Source organism: Talpa europaea (genome assembly GCF_964194135.1).
Source record: "Talpa europaea genome assembly, chromosome: 15".
NCBI classification, from domain to species: Eukaryota; Metazoa; Chordata; class Mammalia; order Eulipotyphla; family Talpidae; genus Talpa; species Talpa europaea.
The window spans coordinates 65,131,975-65,159,738 of NC_140083.1; the positions used below are offsets into that span (position 1 = coordinate 65,131,975).

General features: G+C 33.8%; 2 protein-coding genes across 2 annotated transcripts; both read left to right on the plus strand.

Annotated features, from left to right (window-relative positions):
• Positions 1 to 5,869: 5,869 nt before the first annotated feature.
• Positions 5,870 to 10,105, plus strand: LOC311185416 (NKG2-A/NKG2-B type II integral membrane protein-like; the record flags this gene model as incomplete). The annotated part of the gene is made up of 6 exons (XM_084256042.1): positions 5,870 to 6,056; positions 6,434 to 6,535; positions 7,346 to 7,399; positions 7,902 to 8,053; positions 9,532 to 9,632; positions 9,985 to 10,105. The coding sequence occupies 6 exons, from the start codon at positions 5,870 to 5,872 to the stop codon at positions 10,103 to 10,105; spliced, it is 717 nt and encodes a 238-aa protein (XP_084112168.1).
• Positions 10,106 to 15,675: 5,570 nt separating this feature from the next.
• On the plus strand, positions 15,676 to 19,597 carry LOC311185417 (NKG2-C type II integral membrane protein-like; the record flags this gene model as incomplete). The annotated part of the gene is made up of 6 exons (XM_084256043.1): positions 15,676 to 15,739; positions 16,233 to 16,331; positions 16,815 to 16,868; positions 17,371 to 17,522; positions 19,024 to 19,124; positions 19,477 to 19,597. The coding sequence occupies 6 exons, from the start codon at positions 15,676 to 15,678 to the stop codon at positions 19,595 to 19,597; spliced, it is 591 nt and encodes a 196-aa protein (XP_084112169.1).
• Positions 19,598 to 27,764: the final 8,167 nt, after the last annotated feature.

Consider the following 27,764-nt stretch of genomic DNA (forward strand, 5'->3'; position numbering starts at 1 on the left):
TTATTATGGGGGTATTTTATAGATTCATCTATCATGATACAATGCCATGCTTTAGGAAACTGAAAGACCCAATTGAGAAGTACGAATTGATTTTTGAGAATTGGTAACCACATACTGTAGGAGATGATGAAATTTGACTCTAAATTTTTGTGAAATTTTCCCCCAAAGCTTTATTATTTTACTAATTTTCTGGAAAGTCAACTTTATTATAGATTATTATTATCACCCTACCAACATATATTTCTAATTTAGAAATATTATAACACTGATTTTTACTTAGAACACTATTAATTTTTATAATGATTACTTTTATTTTCTAGCTACTATAAATCCAGAGCAGAATGATTTCTTGTCAGTAAAAAATATCCATAAATGTACACAATGAATTCCAAAATTCTGATGTTATACAGTTTATATGATATATGTATGTTATACTTGGTAAAAATGGTAACAAATTTTCTGGTAAAACATACATTATATAATAAAATAAAAAATGTTTAATTTTTTCAGAAACTCAACTCTATTATAGATTATTACTATATCCCTACTAACATACAACATTTATAATTTAGAAAAAATATAGTAATTAGTATTTACTTAGAACACTATTAATTTTTATAAAGATAATTTTATATTTAGGTACTATAGTGCCATGGCAGACATATTTCTCCTCAGGAGAGAATGATTTCTCCCTAACAACAAAGTTCAAGAAAAGTAAAAAATGATTTCCAAAATTCTGTTACTACAGTTTGCATTATATATAAATGTTAGACAACGTAATAAAGGTAAAAATTTTGTCTGTTAGGACATACATTTTAGAATCAAATAATAAATGTTCATGAATAATGATAATAAGAGGGTATCATAATATCCAATAATGGAAGAAAATTCACTTAGAACTTCCATACCCATGTGGCCAATTGGCTCATGTCCTCCTGCTATTATACATATAAACAGCTTCACTATTAAAAAATGACTTTATTTAGTCTTTCTCAGGACATATACAGTGGATATTTTTTGAGTGATTTTGGTTCATATGGACACATCAATTACAGCAAGAGAAGCTGAACTTTCTCTGTGCATGTTGTATACACCAGCTGTGAGGTGTGTGCATGTGCTAGGTACATGATTGTTCTTATCTCAGTTTGCATATGATATGTCTTATTTTATTAACACAAATAATGTTAAGTAATAATTCATAATCTCTCTGCAGCATATCATTGTGGGCCTTGTCCAAAAGGGTGGTTTACCTACTCCAACAACTGCTATTACTTTAGTCCTGGAAGGAGAGCTTGACTGCTTGTCACTGTATGAAGTCTCAGCTGCTCTACATAGACACTGAGGAAGAAATGGTAAGACTTTCAGTGCTCCAAACACTTTATTGGAAAATATTCAGGTCACTTTTATATTTATAGAATCCATACGTATTTTTGTTCAAATTTGTGTTTAACATTTGTATAACTTTCCATTGTCTGACTTTGTGGATTTTAGTAAAATCTTTGACCTGTTGATGCACACTTGAAAAATCCAGTTCTTGGTTTTCTTAGAGAACCATATTTCTTATATATATATTATATACATATATGCATGTGTGTGTGTATTAAATAAAAATTGCTGTTTAATACACATCAAGAAAGGTGAGCGTATTGTGATTGGGCAGATTAATCACCAGGTGAAAATTGTGTCTGCAGAGCAGATCCTGAGTAGTAGTCCCAACCCCCAGTACACCCCAGACACCCTGTCTGCTCTCTCCTCACTCCTGCTGTCTGGTTATTAAAACACCACTTGACTCTTAATTTCTTAATCTTTTTTCTTGTTTATGAACTGAAATGCTCTCATACTGTATATACTTTAGTTCCTGTCTCGTCACTCCCCTATAATTTCCTCAGTAATCGTCTGCATATTGCATTTATCTGCTGTTTGTCAATTTTCACTACAAAATTTTATGATATACCATTTTAAAATCCATTCTGCTTAATATGTCAGGTGCAGGATGTCATTGGCATCAGAGATAAAGAAACTTCCTGGGTTAGGTTTTTTCTGTCATAGTGTCCCCCTTTGACTGGTTGGGGACCAGCATCCATGGCTGATCACTGCCTTTACGGTAGACTACAATCCATGAGTCTATGGATTTCATAAATTTCGATTCAAACGTAAAAAAATTTTCACTTAGGGCCTCCCACGGTGGTGCAGCAGTTGAGCACTGGGCCGCGAAGCTGCCCACAGCCTCTGCAGTGCCGGTTCGATCCCTGGCAGCCAGCGAGGGTCCCACATGGCGCACAGACCTCTCCTGCCACGCCCGCTGCTCCCCTCAGCAGTGTATTTCGTCGTTCTGCCTGTTCTGCTCCCCTCTCTGACTCTGGTGAATTCTCTCACCTTCCCGCACTTCCGACTGTACTCAGTGCTTGTATAAATAAATAAATAAATAAATCTTAAAGAAAAAGAAAAGAATTTTCACTTACATAGGATTGATGAAAGGCTTCATTTTTAAAAAAGCACAAGTAATGTCTTCTTTCACAAGATCTACACTTTCAGAAAGGAAAGACAGAATCCAATCTCACACCACATACTCACAGTGTGCTGAAAACTATTGTGCATGATACCACACACTCTCACCAGCACATCATTATTATATAACATGAGCTCCTAAACATTTATACTTAGGAACTTCACTTTTCTTGTTATGTGAACAATGAAAATTCTGGAGTTCTCCCATCTCCATCTTCCCAGCCCTGCTCATGTGCACTTGGTGGTGGGAGGTGAATTGTGGCCCTGGCTGCTGACTGTTGTCACTGTCCTGAGGCATCACCTTTGTCAGGCTGCCCTGCTGTTGCTGCACAGGACCCCTCACCTTAGGGGGCGAATGGCTGCCCCAAGCCTCCTCCTGTTGTAGGCTGGTGCTGATGGGACACAGGGCTAGGTCAGAATTTTCCTTGTTCACATGAGGAGTGAAATTTCTAAGTATAAATGTTTAGGAGCTCATGTTATGTAATGATGATGTGCTGGTGAGAGTTTGTGGCTAAGTACACCTAAGTACACTTAGGTTTTTATCATTCATAACAAATATTCCTATTAAAACACAATTACAATTAGAGGATAAGTGAATGAATGGTGTAAAATTTCAGTCACTGGAATGATGATATGGTTTATTATTTTTTTTATCAGTGGAAATCTAAATAGCTTACTTTCAAAGAACAAAATTGAATGCACAAATTGTTAGACTAGAGAAAAGAGGTTGAGAAGATAAATTTAGGCACTGATCATTGTTACAGTTATAGAAAATTTGAAAATGTAGTGTTTTTTTGTAATAATTAGTGATAAACATCGTTAAATACCTATTGGTAATAGAATAATGATATTAATTTTTCCCATTATAAATTATATAATAAGAGTAGGGTATAGGGGAAAACTATATAAAGTCAAGATTTATGAATCTTGCTTTATAGTAGAATTTAAACATCTAAGATAGTCTTAAAAAAGCCTAAGTTTTCAGCATTTATGACTGCTATGGAAACAAATTACAAGCATGGGTGTTTAACTCTTTTGTTCCCTGATATATTTCAGAGGCATTTGAAAGTGGAAAACGTAAAAGACACACTATAAATCCATCCTCTCCTATCGTCTGCAGGTTTGTGATGAGGTGAAGTGTCTTCAAAATAGCCCAAGTGCAACAATTTCCTGTTCAAACTGCTAGTGACGCATTCATGAGAAATCTGCTTTTTCCACTCTTGCTTCACTCTGAAACTTCACAGGGCAGTTCTAAAGATCAAAGATATTGTTTGTGATCACAGATAAGAACAACACGTGCTGGTGAGGATGTGGAGAAGAGGGAACCCTCTTGCACTGCTGGTAGGATGCTCTGTGGGCCAGTCCCTGTGAAGATCAGTATGGAGGTGTCTCCTCCTTCACTCAAGGATGCACAACTTCCTCGCCAACAGAAGGTATGTGTTGCTCCTCTCCTCTCTCTCTGCTGGTCCATGTCTTTTAGTAGAAGTTTATGAAGGTTAGATGTGAGGCATTTGATATGCAATTCACATGGAATCAAATCAAAGAGAACATTGGTATCTTTATTTGAATAATTCGGTTCAAACACAAGAAGAAAATGAAATATTTTGTGGTTTTCTCAAAATATTTGAATTCTGTAATTGGCAAATTACTCAAGTATATAAAATATGCATAATTGGATTTGTAAATCAATGCCATTTAACTTGAAATTTCACCAGATCATGACAAGAAGAGTTTATTTTTGTAATTCATAATCAATACATATATAATTCTATATATTTTTTGTATTTAGCTCCATCTTTAAAATTAGATCCTTACATGAATTCATTGAATCATGAAGGTCAAAGGTAATTCCTCATTTACATACTTTGATTTAATATAAAAGGTTTTAATGTTAATAGAAATCAAGATGAGATATCTTCTATAAAATGTCATTTTGATTTCAAAGTACACAAAATGCTTAAAAATAAACATGCATTGTTCAAGACATATCATGCTAATAAAACAAACTCCTTTCTGATGAATTAGGTTACCTGGTATAAATGTTATGAAATAGGAAAAACAAGGTGGTTGTATCAAAATAATGATGAAAATAGGGAGTGTATTATTGCAGCTGACAAGTCAGGTTGGATATCATGTTTTACATATATTTTATATCTTAAATATTCCTATTGCCATTTTAGATTAGAAAACTAAAACTAATTTGGAAGACTCAATATAACCTTTTATTTTATTTCTCCTTTTTCTTTTTTTACTGAGTTAAAATGAAAATGTGATACTTAGTAAGTATCAAAGTCAGAATTAATTCTAGATCTCACTTATTATAGAATCTATTTACTGAATTACTGAAATTATGATTTTTTATTTATTTCAATTACTTGCACAACTAAGGCACCATTCATTAACTTGGATAGTTATAGGATCTTTCTGGAAGTTTTAACCAATAATGTTCCGATAATTAATGAACAATAGTGTATTTATCATTTTATGTTTTTTCTCTAGCTATTAAATCAATTACCAATCTCTTTTATTACTCAAAATCATAAATTTTTAAAATATTATTTTTTGTTGTTTTGTTTTCAATATTGTTTAGGCTTTGGAAGAGCTTAATATGCCATTAATATTAGCAAATGTAGAAAATTTCTTTAAATTGTAAAAATTTCTCAGAATATCTCAATAGTGAAGGACATTTTTTAAAAGAAAATAACTTGAGATAATTGAATAACACCTCATCCCCCTTTAATAAATAAAATTAATGACCAAATAAAAATAGTTAGTGTGGAAATGCTAACAATATTTCTCCAAATTAAAACATTCAATCTTTCACCATTAGTTTTAAAAATTGACATAAAATGGATGCATCATTTTTTCTGAGGCAAAATTTTCATTTCAATATAGTAATACAAGGTATTAAGACGCTGCTGTGTAATATACCTTAGATTAATAAAGATAATATTGGTCATTGGCATCTCATTTATTATTATTATTTTTTTTTTTTTTTTGCTTTTCATTTTTCTAACCAGTACTATTGTGTCAGTATAGAATATCTTTTTAAAAAGTACTTATTCTGTCATGAAACATATGCTTAAGGTTCCTAGGAGTTCATATGTTTTAAATTTTCTCATTGAGGTAATTTTTGTTTACATCATTGGCTGTATGCTGGAGTGATGGGATCCACCTCTGGTGATACTATCTTAGTGCTCTAGGACTTTAGACCAGACATGTGTGTTGTTCAACTGCAATATGAGTCTATCACTCAACTCACGCTTTGCCCACAGTGATCTGGTCCTATGCACCATTTATTAAAGACTGAGAAGCATTTATCAGAGAGTGCAGCAGTTCCTGACTTTACAGAGCAGCAAAGATGAAGGAGCAAAGAGTCACCTATGCAGAGCTGAAGCTGGCAAAGGTCTCAAAGAGGCCGCAAGTGAAACCTAAAGAGAATAAAAGCTCCACTACTGTAACGGAGCAGGGAGTAACCTATGCAGAATTAAGTCTTCACAATGCTGCTCGGGATCCTCAGGAGAATGGCAAGTCCTGTCACCTCAAAGGTAAAACATTTAGTGGACACACAGCACAACTGTTCTAGGAGATGCAGAGGGGTGGAAGTGCACAAAAATAGGTAATAAACTGACATGTTTTTCATTTGTGAGGATCAGAATTTGGCAATGGAATATGGTATTCTAGTAGGAAACCTGATGGCTACTTTTTTCCAGGTATTGTTTTAATTTATAATTGTTGACAAACAAAAATGCATGGGTGTTTTGTTTACTGAAAAAGCAATGGTATACTCTGGGGGAACGATTCCAGTGGGAGAAAGACGTCTTGGGTCCAAATTTATACATGTGACTCCCTGTTCATGTAGATTTTGTTGTGTGTAAACTGAACAACTGTCTCCACATCAACGTTTCCATTTCTCTCCCTGCAGGCTTAGCAGCACCTCCAGAGAAGCGTATTGCTGGGATCTTGGGACTCACCTGCCTTGTCTTGATATGCATTATTGTGCCAGTGTGGATTAATTTACCCGTAGGTAAATTCATGAAAGATTATAATGAAACTTTTCACTTAATGATTGTCAGTGCTTTTAAATAGTTCATAATATTAAGGAATAGAATTATTGTGTTAATGTGACCATTTGAATACATTTAATCTTGAATGTTTAATCTTAACTTCTCAAAAGTACAAATATACAAACTGATTGTTGAGATTTTATGTACATTCAGATATCATGATTCAAACTCATGCTTTAGGAGACTGAAAGACTTTATTTATTGAAAACTTAAGTTTTACAAAGAACTCACACGACTCAACAAAAACAAGATATGAAATGATTTTTTAAATTTGGTGACTACATACATTAAGATGGTGAAATTTGACTCTAAAGTTTTGTGATTTATTCCCCCAAAGCATTATTCTTTTTTTAAGATTTATTTATTTATTCATGAACTGGGGTACAGGTCAGAGACATGGGAGGGTGAGAGAATTCGCCAGAGACAGAGCAGGGAGCAGAACAGGCAGAGTGACAAAATACACTGCTGAGGGGAGCAGAGGGCAAGGCCAGAGAGGTCACTGCACCAAGTGGGTTTCTCCCAGGCTGGCTGGCCAGGAATCGAACCCGTGCTGTAGAAGCTGTGGAAAGCTTCACACAGTGGCACGCAACCCGCTGTGCCACTTGGGAGGCCCAAAGCTTTATTATTTCAATAATTTCCTTAGAAAGTCACTTTATTATAGATTATTACTATTACCATACCAACATACATTTCTGACTTAGAAATATTATTATATTGATTTTTACTTATAACACTTTTAATTTTCATAATGGTTACTTTTTATTTTCTAGCTACTATAAATCCAGAGCAGAATGATTTCTCGCCAGTAACAAACATCGAGAAAGGTACACAATGAATTCAGAAATTCTGATATTAGTATAGTTTGCATGATATACATATGTTAGACTATCTAAAAATGATAACACATTTTCTGGTAAAACATACATTATATAATAAAATAAAAATAAGTTTGTGAATAATGATAATAGGAGGGGTTCATCCTATCAAATAACAGGAAAAAATTTCACTAGAACCCCCCCACACATGTGGCCAAATGGCTCATGTCCTGCTGCTATTATAGGTATAAATAATTTTGCTATTTTAAAAAATGACATTTACTAAAGTCAGGACCTTTGCATGGATATTTTGTGTGAGTTTGGTTCATATGGGCACATAAATTATAGTCTGAGAAGCTGCCCCTTTTCCTGTGAATGTGTATTGTATGCACCAGCTGTGAGGTGTGTGCCTGTGTTATGTACATGATTATTCCTATCTCGGCATGTATATGATATGTCTTATTTTAGTAATGCAAATAGTTTTAGTTAATAATTCACAATCTACCTTCAGCATGTCATTGTGGCCCTTGTCCAAGGGAGTGGATTATGTACTCCAACAGCTGCTATTACTTTGGTGCTGAAAAAAAAACCTGGAAGGAGAGCATGACGGCCTGTCAGAGTAACGAGTCTCAACTGCTCTACATAGAATCTGAGGAAGAATTGGTAAGAATTTCAGTGTCCCAGCCATATTATTGAAGACTCATTCCAGTCTATTTTATATTTATAGAATTCATATATATTATTGTACAAAGTAGTAGTTCATTTATAGTTTGTATAACATTCCATTGTCTGATTTTGAGGATTTTACTAAAATTTTTCCCCATTAGTGCACACTTGAGAAACCCAGTTCTTGGCTTTCATAGAGAATCATATTTCATATACATATAAAATAAAAATTTCTGTTTAATAAACATCAAGAAAGGGCAGCATATTGTGATCTGGCAGATTAATCACCAAGTGAATGAAAATTGTATCTGCAGAGCAGATCCTGAGTAGAAGTCCCAGCCCCCAGTGCAGCCCAGCCACCCTGTCTGCTCTCTCCTCACTCCTGCTGTCTGGTTATCGAACCACTGACTTGACTTTTCTTTTCATAGATCTTTTTTCTCGTTTATGAACTGAAATGCAGTCATATGGTAGATACTTTTGTTCCTGTCTTGTCACTCCCATATAATTCTTCAGTAATTCATCTATATTATTGCATTTGTCTGCTGTTTGCCAGTTTTCACTTGCAGAATTTTATGATATAACATTTTAAAATCCATTCTGTTTAATGTGTCAGGTGTGATGTCAGTGTCATCAGAGATAAAGAAACTTCCTCTGTTGGGTATTTTCAGCCTTAGGGTCCCCTTAGTTGTCCCAACTCCACCTTCCCAGCCCTGCTCATGTGTGCTTCGTGGTGAGAGGTGAAGCATGTCCCGGCTACTGAGTGTTGTCACTGTCCTGAGGCATGGCCCTTGTCAGGCTGCCCTGTTGTTGCTGCACAGGACCCCTCACCTCAGAGAAGGAATGGCTGCCCCAAGCCTCCTACTGTTGTAGGTTGGTGCTGACAGGCAGCAGGCCTAGTTCAGTATTTTCCTTGTTCACATGACAAGAAGAGTGAAGTTCCTAAGTATAGATATTCAGGATTTTGGGGCATCCCTGTGGCTCAAGTGATTAAGCACAGCACCATGAAGCAATCCATAACCTTTCCCACATGAGTTCAATCCTCAGCTGGCCAGGGAGCTACCCACATGGTGCAACAAACCTCTCCTGTCTCCTCTGCTGCTCCCCTCAGCAGTGCATTTCAACTGATCTGCCTGTCCTGTTCCCCGCTCTGTCTCTGGTGAATCCTCTCACTCCCCGCATCTCTGCCTGTGCCCCAGCTCTTGCATGAATAAATGAATAAATTGTCAAAAAATAAAGAAAAAAATTAAAAAAATGTTTAGGAGCTCATGTTATGTAATTATGATGTGCTGGTGAGAATTGGTGGCACTACGTACCCTTGTTCTCAGCACACTCTACGTGGTCTTAGATTGGAGTCTGGCTCTTCCTTCTGAAAGTATGGGATCTTATGAAAAAACTCATTACTTGTGTTTTTTTTTTTTTTTTAATGAAGCCATTCATCATTCCTATGTAAGTGAAAATTCTTTATGTTTGAATAGAAATTGATGAACTCCATATCAGTTGCGTCATGGATTGGAGTCCACCGTAATGATAGTGATCAGCCATGGAAGCTCTTAAATGGGTCAAATTCCCAGCTAAAGTAAGTTGTATTTAAATGATGTTATAGTAGCATTGAAAAATGCTATTGTTTCTTGGTTTGCCCCAACATTATAGAACGTAAGAGAAGAAAGGTATGAAAAGGAATATAAGAAGAATGATATTGATGCTTTTGATTTAAATTATGGACATGAAGAATGGTGTTGAATATTAGTGTCATCTTGATAGATATTGAGGAAAGGACAGCTCAGTTTGTCTAATTCCCAACTCTGACAATATTCAATGAAAATTGTCTTCATCCATATGCTTCTATTGTAATTCAATGAAATGCTGTTGTTTCTTGGTTTGTCCTCATGTTATATAACAACAGAATTATGTGTTGTTCTTTATTACAGAATAAGAGAAGCAGCACTTCCTAATGATAGGTTAACAAGTCACTGTGTTATGCTACAGTCTGAGTATTATGCAGAGAAGTGTGAAGCTCCAAATATGTATTATTGCAAGCATAAGCCTTAAAATTAAAAAAAAAAAAACCTAAATTTGGATTTTCTGAGTAACTTTCCATTTCAAGAAAAAAGTCTTCTTAGTGACTTTGTGTTTTGTTCTAATGACATTTTTCCAAGATAATTATTGAAATACACTATGTTCAGCAAAAAAAAAGTATAGATATCATTAATATTTGTCTGAAATTTTTTGCTCTACATTTCACTTGTGGTCTTTAACCATCAAAAAGATCATTTGTTGTGTGAATCCATTTGTAAGTAATGGTAAAATCATAGGCAAAGAAAGTGGACTGGTCTTGCCAGAGACTGAGGGCAGGTGGGAAAAGGAACTGGCCACTGATTGGTTCTCTGTTTCTTTTTGAAATGATGGAATATTATCAGTGCTAAAAGTAGTGACGTTTGCAAACTCTGAATATGCTAAATGTCTTTGGTTTATTCACTTCACATGGCTGAATTTTATGCTTTTTCACTTATATCTCAATAAAGCTGTTTTTAAAAAATTCTGTGATGACGTTTGAGAACATTTAATCTTTAAAGTAATTTGGAGTTTAGTCATCTTTACCATATTTAGTTTTTGAGTCTATATCAACCGTAATCCTTCCTTAAATTTGTTTTTTTTTTTCTCATTATGCTATGTATTTATATAGAAGACATAGGGAAATGGTGTTATGCTTTAATGGTACTTCTTACTGGTACTTTTTAATGGTATTTTTTAATGACATTTTATTTAAAAGTGTGTGAAATGTGTGTTTGCAATTTTCAGTGCTGTAAAAAGTAATAAAACTGAAGTTGGCTTATTGATTTTCATGCAATATTTTGCAAACTTTAATTCTGTTAATCTAATATATGAATCTAATATAATATATGAATACATGAATGATGAATTTTGATATAATAGGGATGCAATTGTAAATAATCAGAAGTTGTTTCTTCTCTCCAAGTGCAATTATTTTTTTAATTGGCTTATTACAGACCAGAGCTTTATATTCAATATTGAATAAAAGTTATGGTGAATGATTTCTATGTATTCTATGTATTCCCAATTTAGGGAAAAAGATTTCAATAATCATTCTGAAATATGAGCTTTAGTGTAACTTTCTCATCATCACTCTCAAATTAATGTCATTTCATAACAGTTATTTTTGTAATGGTTTTATGAGTTTAATGCTTTATTTTTATTCATTTTGCATCAATTGAAATGAGAAATGTTTTATTTGTAAAATGTTTATGAAGTAAATTATCTTTATTTCCCTCAAATATGAGATCAACTTGCATTTTGCAATAAAACTATAGCAATCATTCTGTGGGTTTTTATCCAGGTATACATTTTATTTAGATCAGCACATTTGTCTTTCTTATTCACAAAAAGATTAGACTGTTTTAATTCACAGCTACCCATTTGACAGGTCTTGAATCAAGGCTACTGTAAAAAGGATTCTTGTTTTTCTTCTAGCTTGAAGCCTTTCTGTAAGAGCACTGTGGAATTTAGTGTTATTTCATGGTGATACCATCTGAGCATGTAAACCTGTTTTAGGGGGAGTTTTTTTGTGAGAACTCAATGGCTGTAACACATGTGACGTTTCTTCAGGTAGAACTATTTGCTGTACAGCTTTTGGTGATTTCCAGTTTCAACAAATTTTCTATTTTGTGTAGACATTAAAATGTATTCATAATAATGGCTTATTTTCTGGTGCACCTATTAAAAACCATAATGTTTTTTCATGTGGAAATAGATACAATAAACTTAGGTTCTCAGCTTAAGTTTACAGTGAGGATACATGTGCTTTGTTCATGCTCTTTAACAATTTTGTTCTTTGTCATTTGTTTGTGCTATTTATTGTTTTCTTCCTTCTATTATTGTATACTAATTTCACTTAATTTTGACTTTTCCTTTTTTCAGTTTCTTTGATGTGTGCTCAGATTTCTGCCTTTTCCTTTTTCAGCAATATGTGTATTTAAGACATTTGATTTCAAAAGATAGAATATTGCTTTCATATTTCCTTCTAATTCATATGATACTGTGAACATACATTCTGATCATTTCTTTGACTCATAAAATAGACATATCACGGAAACATAATCATGTAGGGATTTCCTTTTTATGGTTATTGTAGTACAAGCAAGAGCCAAGTGCAGGATCTCTATGATTCTATGCAACAGGTAAAGGAGTGTTCCTTGAGCCCTCAGTGGTTTTTCAGGCTTTTATTGTGATTTACCAGGTACATGGCAGCCAGGGGTGCCAGCCTGCCAGCCTCCTGGCCCCCTGCAAGTCTTCAGTCTTTCTGAACTCTCCGCAGTTCTGTTGTGACCTTGTTCTTTCTCTTCTCGTGGTTCTGCAGTTCCGCTTCTGGTCTGGTCTGGTCTACTGGTGCCCCGGTGAAGCCGCCTTAATAGGCCCAGCCTCTCAGCCCAGGTGCACCCACCATGCATGCCCACACCCTACTCCAAGGGTCCACCATCAGGCATGCATTCAAGACTGCAGGATTCACCGTTAATCCTAATGGCAGGAGGGCAGAAAATCCTGACACTTTTTCACTTACCCTATAGTTACTACTTCTATTTTAGGCGAACTTTGTTAAAGCTGGAAATGCAACATTTCTTTAAATAATGGCTAGTGTGACTGATAAATCAATTAGAGTATTAGAAACCTACTTTTTGAAAAAGAAAAATACCGGATGGTCTCACTCATAGCAGGAATCTAGAAAACTTAAATAAGGGACCAGGAAACTGAATAACTATAAGAAAGTGAAAATCAAAATTAACAAACAACTATGAACCAGAGACACTCTAGGGGTAGTGGGGGGTGGGGAGGGGAGGGATTGAGGTCAAAATAAGGGTGTAGCAATTGTATGGGGAATATAAAAATAAAATTTATTATAAAAAAAAAGATAATCAAAGGGAGCTATAGGCCAGAAGGTTAAGTTAATTCAGATGTCACACTACAGAAAGGCTAATAAAAGTGAGTGCAAAAAATAAATAAACAAATAAATAAAAACCTACTTTTTCTGTCTGCCAATTTTTTGTTTAAGTGATATTTAAAAAAATAACTCTTTGTCCCCTGAATGTTTAGACTTGGATTTTTGTCATACTAACAACAAGTATTCCTATTAAATAGAGATGTTTTGTAAATAATCACTTGTTGATTATGTTATGATTAGGGGGTGAATCAATGAAAAGCATAATGAAAAATTAATATTTCAATCATGGGAGGTGATATAATTCAATAAATTTGAAAGCTTTATCATGCCATATGACAATTTTTATCAGTGGAAATTTAAACAACTCTTCAGAAATTAAAAAAAAAAAAACTGAATGCAGAGAGATAGAGAAGAAAAGCATGAGAACTGATGATAATAAAGTTGAAAATGGAAGTCTTTAGAATAACTTGTGGCATATTATTTAGTATATATTACTGAGGGATTTATGATTTTAGAAATGTGTGCCATTAAAACAGAAATGAATATGAAAGTATGAGAAAAAGATATCTAATGCCAAAATACAACAACCTTGTGTAACAGTAAAACACCTATTAGATTCTTCACTAGACTTAAGTTTTCAGGGTTTGTGGTTGAGATGGAAGCTTTTAACAGCTAATTATGGTTAAGTCCTTTGTCCCCTGATATCTTTTAGAATAGGAACACAATTTCTTAGAGGCATTTGTCAATGGACAAACTAAATGACACACTACAAGTTCAGTCTCCTCTGCTCTGGAGGTGTCTGACAAGAAACTGCCTTCACAATAGCTAGGCTTTCCTGTTCAAGGTTTAAGTGACACTTTGACAAGAAATCTACTTTTTCCAGTGTGGCTTCACTCTGCAGGTTCAAAGGAGAGTGTATGTAAACCACAGATACTGTTTGTTTGTTTCCAAGAATAACCAGGTCTCTTACTAGAGGATACTCCACTCTTTGGGCAAGAGAAGGTATGTGTTCCTCCTCTACTGTCTCTCTACCAGCTCATCTCATTGATCACACGTGCTGTATATGATGCAAGCAATTGCTACGCAATCAAATTATAGAGAACATTCATATCTTTATTGAGTAATTCAGGTTGGAAAAATAATCATAAATATGAAACATATTAGAGGTTATCTTAAATATTCAAATACTTTACTGTATTACTCAATTGCATATATACAAAGATAATTGGATATTTTAATCAATAAAATTTTATCTGATCCCATAAGCATCATGACATGGATAATTTATTTTGGAATTTGCAATCAGTACAGTTATAATTCTATATATTTTCATTGTTTAGCCCAGGTATTAAACATAGATTTTTAAAACTAATTCATCTAATCAAAAAGCTCAAATGTAATTCCTTGTATACTTTCTTAATCTTAATAAAACCAATTTAATTGTTCATACGAATGAGGATGTCATAGTGCATAAAATTCTAACTTACTTGTAAACTATCAAAACATTGTTTAATGTCTCTAAACATTACCAAGAAGATACACACCACTGATAAAAGAGACTCCTGTCTAAGGAACTACGTTATGGTCTAATGAATATGAATCAGAAATAACTACATTATTGTGTGAAAAATATAATTAAACTTACTGACTTCATTGAGAGCTTCTAAACGGCAGGTTGAATGTTAGGTGTTTTACAGGTGTTATATCTTATGTTTTTATTCCAGTTTTAGATTGTAAGCAAAATTGGTAGACACTATGTAAATATTGTAGTTTTTAAAGCCAGAATTAATTTCAGATTCCTCTCTGGAGAGCTCTTTCATCAATTATCAAATTGCATTGTTGATTTATTATAATTATCAATAAAATGAGAATCCCTCTGGAAGTTTGAATCAACAGTATTGTCCCCTAAATTATTTTTAGTTTATCATTTTATACAGTTTTATCTTTTTCATTCTTCATTTACCAACTTCTTTTCTAAAATAAATGTCATATCCAAATCTTTATCCTATCAATATTGTTTAGGATTTCGAGAAGCTAATGTATCACATATTATTTTCTATACAGTAAATATTCTTCAAAATTTCAATTTCTTAAAACTACAATATTTTAGAAATCATCATTTTTTAACCTCTCATACCTTTTTAATAATAAATTAATAAATGTTAGTTACTTTATACAAGTAATTTAGAGCAGGAACTTAATACATATTATGACACAACTATTACACACGATGAATATTCAGTCTTTAATTATGAATAGATAAAAATTATAAAAGTTAAGATATCATTTTTTCTAATTTAGCACTTTCAGACAGTTTTTCTAAATGTTTCAAAATGTTTGTTGGGTAGCTGACTTTAAATTTGTGTGGATGTTATTATTTGTGAACATTATGCCATTGACATTTGGTCTTCTATTCCCCCAACCATTAGAATTGTGTGAAAAATAAAACAGCATTTTTATAATTAATTTATATCTCACAACATATTTTTAAGTTCTAAGGAAATTTTAATCTGAATTGTCCATTATTCAACTGCACATGAATGTATTACTCTACATGCTCCACCCACATGACTACACTAGAGATCTGGTCATCATGGGCAGCATTTAGTAAGGACTTGCCTGCAGCTATAGCAGACACTGTCCCTGACACTACTCAGCTGCAAGGATGAATGACCAAATAGAGAACTATCCAGATGTGAATCTGGACCCAAGAGGACAGGAAATGAAAGGTAAGGGCACATAAAGCTCCTCTTCATCAACAGAATAGCAAATAGCCTCTGTGGAATGACATCTTCAAAATACTTCTCAGGGCCTTCAAGGGAATAACAAGTACTATGTATGCAAAGATAAAGTAATAGACACATGTCTAACTGCCCTGGGCTGTATGATTGAGGTGCTGTTGTGCGAAAAGAGTAGGGAATAAGCTTACATAGTTTTTGTGTGAGAATCGAAGCTTAAAATATGAATATGTCATTCTAATCTGAAATGTGAGGACAAATGTAGTTCCTGCATTGTTGGATGATGAGGTCTTTGACAGCAGCTCATGGAGCATTATGTTTACTAAAAACACAGCATATATTCTGGAGGCAAGATTACAGCTGGTATGTGGATTTGGGATCCAACCTTCTATATGTGACCTCTTACACAGGCGGGTTCTCGTGTCTGTAAACTGTCAACATTTGTCTCCACTTTTTGTCTGTGTTTCCATTTCTCTCCCTGCAGACCCACCGTTACCTCCAGGGCAGATTGCTGCTGAGGTCCTGGGGATCATCTGCCTGCTCTTGGTGTCCACGGTAATAAAAACCATAGTCCTTACTACCGGTAAGGAAATTTTCAAAGATTATAAAGGACAAAGTTTACACTTGATCGTTACCAGTGCTCTAAATAGTTCAGGTATTAAGGAGAAAACTCATTTTAATGTATGGTTTTAATTAAGTGTTGAATGGTTGTTTTGAATTTGTCAAAAGTGTTTATATGCAGAATGATAATGGGGAGTATTTTATAGATTCAAATATCATAATTCAACAACATGCTTTAGGAAACTGAAAGACCCAGTTGAGAATTATGAATTTATTTTTGAGAATTGGTAACGCATACCGTAGGAGATGATGAAATTTGACCCTAAATTTTTGTGTAATTTTCCTCCAAAGCCATGTTATTGTACTAATTTCTTTGGAAAGTCAACTTTATTATACATTATTATTATCACCCAACCAAAATAGATTTCTAAGTTAGAAATTTTATTATATTGATTTTTACTTATAACACTTTTAATTTTCATAATGGTTACTTTTTATTTTCTAGCTACTATAAATCCAGAGCAGAATGATTTCTCGACAGTAACAAACATCGAGAAAGGTACACAATGAATTCAGAAATTCTGATATTAGTATAGTTTGCATGATATACATATGTTAGACTATCTAAAAATGATAACACATTTTCTGGTAAAACATACATTATATAATAAAATAAAAATAAGTTTGTGAATAATGATAATAGGAGGGGTTCATCCTATCAAATAACAGGAAAAAATTTCACTAGAACCCCCCCACACATGTGGCCAAATGGCTCATGTCCTGCTGCTATTATAGGTATAAATAATTTTGCTATTTTAAAAAATGACATTTACTAAAGTCAGGACCTTTGCATGGGTATTTTGTGTGAGTTTGGTTCATATGGGCACATAAATTATAGTCTGAGAAGCTGCCCCTTTTCCTGTGAATGTGTATTGTATGCACCAGCTGTGAGGTGTGTGCCTGTGTTATGTACATGATTATTCCTATCTCGGCATGTATATGATATGTCTTATTTTAGTAATGCAAATAGTTTTAGTTAATAATTCACAATCTACCTTCAGCATGTCATTGTGGCCCTTGTCCAAGGGAGTGGATTATGTACTCCAACAGCTGCTATTACTTTGGTGCTAAAAAAAAAACCTGGAAGGAGAGCATGACGGCCTGTCAGAGTAACGAGTCTCAACTGCTCTACATAGAATCTGAGGAAGAATTGGTAAGAATTTCAGTGTCCCAGCCATATTATTGAAGACTCATTCCAGTCTATTTTATATTTATAGAATTCATATATATTATTGTACAAAGTAGTAGTTCATTTATAGTTTGTATAACATTCCATTGTCTGATTTTGAGGATTTTACTAAAATTTTTCCCCATTAGTGCACACTTGAGAAACCCAGTTCTTGGCTTTCATAGAGAATCATATTTCATATACATATGAAACCATATTTCATATACATATAAATAAAAATTTCTGTTTAATAAACATCAAGAAAGGGCAGCATATTGTGATCTGGCAGATTAATCACCAAGTGAATGAAAATTGTATCTGCAGAGCAGATCCTGAGTAGAAGTCCCAGCCCCCAGTGCAGCCCAGCCACCCTGTCTGCTCTCTCCTCACTCTTGCTGTCTGGTTATCGAACCGCTGACTTGACTTTTCTTTTCATAGATCTTTTTTCTCGTTTATGAACTGAAATGCAGTCATATGGTAGATACTTTTGTTCCTGTCTTGTCACTCCCATATAATTCTTCAGTAATTCATCTATATTATTGCATTTGTCTGCTGTTTGCCAGTTTTCACTTGCAGAATTTTATGATATAACATTTTAAAATCCATTCTGTTTAATGTGTCAGGTGTGATGTCAGTGTCATCAGAGATAAAGAAACTTCCTCTGTTGGGTATTTTCAGCCTTAGGGTCCCCTTAGTTGTCCCAACTCCACCTTCCCAGCCCTGCTCATGTGTGCTTCGTGGTGAGAGGTGAAGCATGTCCCGGCTACTGAGTGTTGTCACTGTCCTGAGGCATGGCCCTTGTCAGGCTGCCCTGTTGTTGCTGCACAGGACCCCTCACCTCAGAGAAGGAATGGCTGCCCCAAGCCTCCTACTGTTGTAGGTTGGTGCTGACAGGCAGCAGGCCTAGTTCAGTATTTTCCTTGTTCACATGACAAGAAGAGTGAAGTTCCTAAGTATAGATATTCAGGATTTTGGGGCATCCCTGTGGCTCAAGTGATTAAGCACAGCACCATGAAGCAATCCATAACCTTTCCCACATGAGTTCAATCCTCAGCTGGCCAGGGAGCTACCCACATGGTGCAACAAACCTCTCCTGTCTCCTCTGCTGCTCCCCTCAGCAGTGCATTTCAACTGATCTGCCTGTCCTGTTCCCCGCTCTGTCTCTGGTGAATCCTCTCACTCCCCGCATCTCTGCCTGTGCCCCAGCTCTTGCATGAATAAATGAATAAATTGTCAAAAAATAAAGAAAAAAATTAAAAAAATGTTTAGGAGCTCATGTTATGTAATTATGATGTGCTGGTGAGAATTGGTGGCACTACGTACCCTTGTTCTCAGCACACTCTACGTGGTCTTAGATTGGAGTCTGGCTCTTCCTTCTGAAAGTATGGGATCTTATGAAAAAACTCATTACTTGTGTTTTTTTTTTTTTTTTTAATGAAGCCATTCATCATTCCTATGTAAGTGAAAATTCTTTATGTTTGAATAGAAATTGATGAACTCCATATCAGTTGCGTCATGGATTGGAGTCCACCGTAATGATAGTGATCAGCCATGGAAGCTCTTAAATGGGTCAAATTCCCAGCTAAAGTAAGTTGTATTTAAATGATGTTATAGTAGCATTGAAAAATGCTATTGTTTCTTGGTTTGCCCCAACATTATAGAACGTAAGAGAAGAAAGGTATGAAAAGGAATATAAGAAGAATGATATTGATGCTTTTGATTTAAATTATGGACATGAAGAATGGTGTTGAATATTAGTGTCATCTTGATAGATATTGAGGAAAGGACAGCTCAGTTTGTCTAATTCCCAACTCTGACAATATTCAATGAAAATTGTCTTCATCCATATGCTTCTATTGTAATTCAATGAAATGCTGTCGTTTCTTGGTTTGTCCTCATGTTATATAACAACAGAATTATGTGTTTTTCTTTATTACAGAATAAGAGAAGCAGCACTTCCTAATGATAGGTTAACAAGTCACTGTGTTATGCTACAGTCTGAGTATTATGCAGAGAAGTGTGAAGCTCCAAATATGTATTATTGCAAGCATAAGCCTTAAAATTAAAAAAAAAAAAAACCTAAATTTGGATTTTCTGAGTAACTTTCCATTTCAAGAAAAAAGTCTTCTTAGTGATTTTGTGTTTTGTTCTAATGACATTTTTCCAAGATAATTATTGAAATACACTATGTTCAGCAAAAAAAAGTATAGATATCATTAATATTTGTCTGAAATATTTTGCTCTACATTTCACTTGTGGTCTTTAACCATCAAAAAGATCATTTGTTGTGTGAATCCATTTGTAAGTAATGGTAAAATCATAGGCAAAGAAAGTGGACTGGTTTTGCCAGAGACTGAGGGCAGGTGGGAAAAGGAACTGGCCACTGATTGGTTCTCTGTTTCTTTTTGAAATGATGGAATATTATCAGTGCTAAAAGTAGTGACGTTTGCAAACTCTGAATATGCTAAATGTCTTTGGTTTATTCACTTCACATGGCTGAATTTTATGCTTTTTCACTTATATCTCAATAAAGCTGTTTTAAAAAAATTCTGTGATGACGTTTGAGAACATTTAATCTTTAAAGTAATTTGCAGTTTAGTCATCTTTACCATATTTAGTTTTTGAGTCTATATCAACCGTAATCCTTCCTTAAATTTGTTTTTTTTTTCTCATTATGCTATGTATTTATATAGAAGACATAGGGAAATGGTGTTATGCTTTAATGGTACTTCTTACTGGTACTTTTTAATGGTATTTTTTAATGACATTTTATTAAAAGTGTGTGAAATGTGTGTTTGCAATTTTCAGTGCTGTAAAAAGTAATAAAACTGAAGTTGGCTTATTGATTTTCATGCAATATTTTGCAAACTTTAATTCTGTTAATCTAATATATGAATCTAATATAATATATGAATACATGAATGATGAATTTTGATATAATAGGGATGCAATTGTAAATAATCAGAAGTTGTTTCTTCTCTCCAAGTGCAATTATTTTTTTAATTGGCTTATTACAGACCAGAGCTTTATATTCAATATTGAATAAAAGTTATGGTGAATGATTTCTATGTATTCTATGTATTCCCAATTTAGGGAAAAAGATTTCAATAATCATTCTGAAATATGAGCTTTAGTGTAACTTTCTCATCATCACTCTCAAATTAATGTCATTTCATAACAGTTATTTTTGTAATGGTTTTATAAGTTTAATGCTTTATTTTTATTCATTTTGCATCAATTGAAATGAGAAATGTTTTATTTGTAAAATGTTTATGAAGTAAATTATCTTTATTTCCCTCAAATATGAGATCAACTTGCATTTTGCAATAAAACTATAGCAATCATTCTGTGGGTTTTTATCCAGGTATACATTTTATTTAGATCAGCACATTTGTCTTTCTTATTCACAAAAAGATTAGACTGTTTTAATTCACAGCTACCCATTTGACAGGTCTTGAATCAAGGCTACTGTAAAAAGGATTCTTGTTTTTCTTCTAGCTTGAAGCCTTTCTGTAAGAGCACTGTGGAATTTAGTGTTATTTCATGGTGATACCATCTGAGCATGTAAACCTGTTTTAGGGGGAGTTTTTTTGTGAGAACTCAATGGCTGTAACACATGTGACGTTTCTTCAGGTAGAACTATTTGCTGTACAGCTTTTGGTGATTTCCAGTTTCAACAAATTTTCTATTTTGTGTAGACATTAAAATGTATTCATAATAATGGCTTATTTTCTGGTGCACCTATTAAAAACCATAATGTTTTTTCATGTGGAAATAGATACAATAAACTTAGGTTCTCAGCTTAAGTTTACAGTGAGGATACATGTGCTTTGTTCATGCTCTTTAACAATTTTGTTCTTTGTCATTTGTTTGTGCTATTTATTGTTTTCTTCCTTCTATTATTGTATACTAATTTCACTTAATTTTGACTTTTCCTTTTTTCAGTTTCTTTGATGTGTGCTCAGATTTCTGCCTTTTCCTTTTTCAGCAATATGTGTATTTAAGACATTTGATTTCAAAAGATAGAATATTGCTTTCATATTTCCTTCTAATTCATATGATACTGTGAACATACATTCTGATCATTTCTTTGACTCATAAAATAGACATATCACGGAAACATAATCATGTAGGGATTTCCTTTTTATGGTTATTGTAGTACAAGCAAGAGCCAAGTGCAGGATCTCTATGATTCTATGCAACAGGTAAAGGAGTGTTCCTTGAGCCCTCAGTGGTTTTTCAGGCTTTTATTGTGATTTACCAGGTACATGGCAGCCAGGGGTGCCAGCCTGCTAGCCTCCTGGAACCCTGCAAGTCTTCAGTCTTTCTGAACTCTCCGGAGTTCTGTTGTGACCTTGTTCTTTCTCTTCTCGTGGTTCTGCAGTTCCGCTTCTGGTCTGGTCTGGTCTACTGGTGCCCTGGTGAAGCCGCCTTAATAGGCCCAGCCTCTCAGCCCAGGTGCACCCACCATGCATGCCCACACCCTACTCCAAGTGTCCACCATCAGGCATGCATTCAAGACTGCAGGATTCACTGTTAATCCTAATGGCAGGAGGGCAGAAAATCCTGACACTTTTTCACTTACCCTATAGTTACTACTTCTATTTTAGGCGAACTTTGTTAGAAGCTGGAAATGCAACATTTCTTTAAATAATGGCTAGTGTGACTGATAAATCAATTAGAGTATTAAAAACCTACTTTTTGAAAAAGAAAAATACCGGATGGTCTCACTCATAGCAGGAATCTAGAAAACTTAAATAAGGGACCAGGAAACTGAATAACTAAGAAAGTGAAAATCAAAATTAACAAACAACTATGAACCAGAGACACTCTAGGGGTGGTGGGGGGTGGGGAGGGGAGGGATTGAGGTCAAAATAAGGGTGTAGCAATTGTATGGGGAATATAAAAATAAAATTTATTATAAAAAAAAAGATAATCAAAGGGAGCTATAGGCCAGAAGGTTAAGTTAATTCAGATGTCACACTACAGAAAGGCTAATAAAAGTGAGTGCAAAAAATAAATAAACAAATAAATAAAAACCTACTTTTTCTGTCTGCCAATTTTTTGTTTAAGTGATATTTAAAAAAATAACTCTTTGTCCCCTGAATGTTTAGACTTGGATTTTTGTCATACTAACAACAAGTATTCCTATTAAGTAGAGATGTTTTGTAAATAATCACTTGTTGATTATGTTATGATTAGGGGGTGAATCAATGAAAAGCATAATGAAAAATTAATATTTCAATCATGGGAGGTGATATAATTCAATAAATTTGAAAGCTTTATCATGCCATATGACAATTTTTATCAGTGGAAATTTAAACAACTCTTCAGAAATTAAAAAAAAAAAACTGAATGCAGAGAGATAGAGAGGAAAAGCATGAGAACTGATGATAATAAAGTTGAAAATGGAAGTCTTTAGAATAACTTGTGGCATATTATTTAGTATATATTACTGAGGGATTTATGATTTTAGAAATGTGTGCCATTAAAACAGAAATGAATATGAAAGTATGAGAAAAAGATATCTAATGCCAAAATACAACAACCTTGTGTAACAGTAAAACACCTATTAGATTCTTCACTAGACTTAAGTTTTCAGGGTTTGTGGTTGAGATGGAAGCTTTTAACAGCTAATTATGGTTAAGTCCTTTGTCCCCTGATATCTTTTAGAATAGGAACACAATTTCTTAGAGGCATTTGTCAATGGACAAACTAAATGACACACTACAAGTTCAGTCTCCTCTGCTCTGGAGGTGTGTGACAAGAAACTGCCTTCACAATAGCTAGGCTTTCCTGTTCAAGGTTTAAGTGACACTTTGACAAGAAATCTACTTTTTCCAGTGTGGCTTCACTCTGCAGGTTCAAAGGAGAGTGTATGTAAACCACAGATACTGTTTGTTTGTTTCCAAGAATAACCAGGTCTCTTACTAGAGGATACTCCACTCTTTGGGCAAGAGAAGGTATGTGTTCCTCCTCTACTGTCTCTCTACAGCTCATCTCATTGATCACACGTGCTGTATATGATGCAAGCAATTGCTACGCAATCAAATTATAGAGAACATTCATATCTTTATTGAGTAATTCAGGTTGGAAAAATAATCATAAATATGAAACATATTAGAGTTTATCTTAAATATTCAAATACTTTACTGTATTACTCAATTGCATATATACAAAGATAATTGGATATTTTAATCAATAAAATTTTATCTGATCCCATAAGCATCATGACATGGATAATTTATTTTGGAATTTGCAATCAGTACAGTTATAATTCTATATATTTTCATTGTTTAGCCCAGGTATTAAACATAGATTTTTAAAACTAATTCATCTAATCAAAAAGCTCAAATGTAATTCCTTGTATACTTTCTTAATCTTAATAAAACCAATTTAATTATTCATACGAATGAGGATGACATAGTGCATAAAATTCTAACTTACTTGTAAACTATCAAAACATTGTTTAATGTCTCTAAACATTACCAAGAAGATACACACCACTGATAAAAGAGACTCCTGTCTAAGGAACTACGTTATGGTCTAATGGATATGAATCAGAAATAACTACATTATTGTGTGAAAAATATAATTAAACTTACTGACTTCATTGAGAGCTTCTAAACGGCAGGTTGAATGTTAGGTGTTTTACAGGTGTTATATCTTATGTTTTTATTCCAGTTTTAGATTGTAAGCAAAATTGGTAAACACTATGTAAATATTGTAGTTTTTAAAGCCAGAATTAATTTCAGATTCCTCTCTGGAGAGCTCTTTCATCAATTATCAAATTGCATTGTTGATTTATTATAATTATCAGTAAAATGAGAATCCCTCTGGAAGTTTGAATCAACAGTATTGTCCCCTAAATTATTTTTAGTTTATCATTTTATACAGTTTTATCTTTTTCATTCTTCATTTACCAACTTCTTTTCTAAAATAAATGTCATATCCAAATCTTTATCCTATCAATATTGTTTAGGATTTCGAGAAGCTAATGTATCACATATTATTTTCTATACAGTAAATATTCTTCAAAATTTCAATTTCTTAAAACTACAATATTTTAGAAATCATCATTTTTTAACCTCTCATACCTTTTTAATAATAAATTAATAAATGTTAGTTACTTTATACAAGTAATTTAGAGCAGGAAATTAATACATATTATGACACAACTATTACACACGATGAATATTCAGTCTTTAATTATGAATAGATAAAAATTATAAAAGTTAAGATATCATTTTTTCTAATTTAGCACTTTCAGACAGTTTTTCTAAATGTTTCAAAATGTTTGTTGGGTAGCTGACTTTAAATTTGTGTGGATGTTATTATTTGTGAACATTATGCCATTGATATTTGGTCTTCTATTCCCCCAACCATTAGAATTGTGTGAAAAATAAAACAGCATTTTTATAATTAATTTATATCTCACAACATATTTTTAAGTTCTAAGGAAATTTTAATCTGAATTGTCCATTATTCAACTGCACATGAATGTATTACTCTACATGCTCCACCCACATGACTACACTAGAGATCTGGTCATCATGGGCAGCATTTAGTAAGGACTTGCCTGCAGCTATAGCAGACACTGTCCCTGACACTACTCAGCTGCAAGGATGAATGACCAAATAGAGAACTATCCAGAAGTGAATCTGGACCCAAGAGGACAGGAAATGAAAGGTAAGGGCACATAAAGCTCCTCTTCATCAACAGAATAGCAAATAGCCTCTGTGGAATGACATCTTCAAAATACTTCTCAGGGCCTTCAAGGGAATAACAAGTACTATGTATGCAAAGATAAAGTAATAGACACATGTCTAACTGCCCTGGGCTGTATGATTGAGGTGCTGTTGTGCGAAAAGAGTAGGGAATAAGCTTACATAGTTTTTGTGTGAGAATCGAAGCTTAAAATATGAATATGTCATTCTAATCTGAAATGTGAGGACAAATGTAGTTCCTGCATTGTTGGATGATGAGGTCTTTGACAGCAGCTCATGGAGCATTATGTTTACTAAAAACACAGCATATATTCTGGAGGCAAGATTACAGCTGGTATGTGGATTTGGGATCCAACCTTCTATATGTGACCTCTTACACAGGCGGGTTCTCGTGTCTGTAAACTGTCAACATTTGTCTCCACTTTTTGTCTGTGTTTCCATTTCTCTCCCTGCAGACCCACCGTTACCTCCAGGGCAGATTGCTGCTGAGGTCCTGGGGATCATCTACCTGCTCTTGGTGTCCACGGTAATAAAAACCATAGTCCTTACTACCGGTAAGGAAATTTTCAAAGATTATAAAGGACAAAGTTTACACTTGATCGTTACCAGTGCTCTAAATAGTTCAGGTATTAAGGAGAAAACTCATTTTAATGTATGGTTTTAATTAAGTGTTGAATGGTTGTTTTGAATTTGTCAAAAGTGTTTATATGCAGAATGATAATGGGGAGTATTTTATAGATTCAAATATCATAATTCAACAACATGCTTTAGGAAACTGAAAGACCCAGTTGAGAATTATGAATTTATTTTTGAGAATTGGTAACGCATACCGTAGGAGATGATGAAATTTGACCCTAAATTTTTGTGTAATTTTCCTCCAAAGCCATGTTATTGTACTAATTTCTTTGGAAAGTCAACTTTATTATACATTATTATTATCACCCAACCAAAATAGATTTCTAAGTTAGAAATTTTATTATATTGATTTTTACTTATAACACTTTTAATTTTCATAATGATTACTTTTTATTTTCTAGCTACTATAAATCCAGAGCAGAATGATTTCTCGCCAGTAACAAACATCCAGAAAGGTACACAATGAATTCAGAAATTCTGATGTTAGTACAGTTTGCATGATATATATATGTTAGACTAGCTAAAAATGATAACAAATTTTCTGGTAAAACATACATTATATAATAAAATAAAAAATGTTCATGAATAATGATAATAGGAGGGGGTCATCATATCCAACAATAGGAAAAATTTCACTTAGAAAACCCCACACCATGTGGCCAATTGGCTCATGTCCTGCTGCTATTATAGGTATAAATAATTTTGCTATTTTAAAAAATGACTTTATTTTCTAAAGTCAGGACATTTGCATGGATATTTTGTGTGAGTTTGGTTGATATGGGCACATAAATTATAGTATGAGAAGCTGCCCCTTTTCCTGTGAATGTGTATTGTATGCACCAGCTGTGAGGTGTGTGCCTGTGTTATGTACATGTATGTTCATATCTCGGCATATATGTGATATGTCTTATTTTAGTAATGCAAATAGTTTTAGTTAATAATTCACAATCTACCTTCAGCATGTCATTGTGGCCCTTGTCCAAAGGAGTGGATTACGTACTCCAACAACTGCTATTACTTTGGTGCTGAAACAAAAACCTGGAAGGAGAGCATGACAGCCTGTCAGAGTAACAAGTCTCAGCTGCTCTTCATAGAATCTGAGGAAGAATTGGTAAGAATTTCGGTGTCCCAACCCTATTATTGAAGACTTATTCCAGTCTATTTTATGTTTATAGAATTCATATATATTATTGTACAAAGTTGTAGTTCATTTATAGTTTGTGTAACATTCCATTGTCTGATTTTGAGGATTTTACTAAAATTTTTTTACCCATTAGTACACACTTGAGGAACCCAGTTCTTGGCTTTCATAGAGAATCATATTTCATATACATATATATATGAAACCATTGTTATATAACAACAGAATTATGTGTTTTTCTTTATTACAGAATAAGAGAAGCAGCACTTCCTAATGATAGGTTAACAAGTCACTGTGTTATGCTACAGTCTGAGTATTATGCAGAGAAGTGTGAAGCTCCAAATATGTATTATTGCAAGCATAAGCCTTAAAATTAAAAAAAAAAAAAACCTAAATTTGGATTTTCTGAGTAACTTTCCATTTCAAGAAAAAAGTCTTCTTAGTGATTTTGTGTTTTGTTCTAATGACATTTTTCCAAGATAATTATTGAAATACACTATGTTCAGCAAAAAAGTATAGATATCATTAATATTTGTCTGAAATTTTTTGCTCTACATTTCACTTGTGGCATTCAACCATCAAAAAGATCATTTGTTGTGTGAATCCATTTGTAAGTAATGGTAAAATCATAGGCAAAGAAAGTGGACTGGTCTTGCCAGAGACTGAGGGCAGGTGGGAAAAGGAACTGGCCACTGATTGGTTCTCTGTTTCTTTTTGAAATGA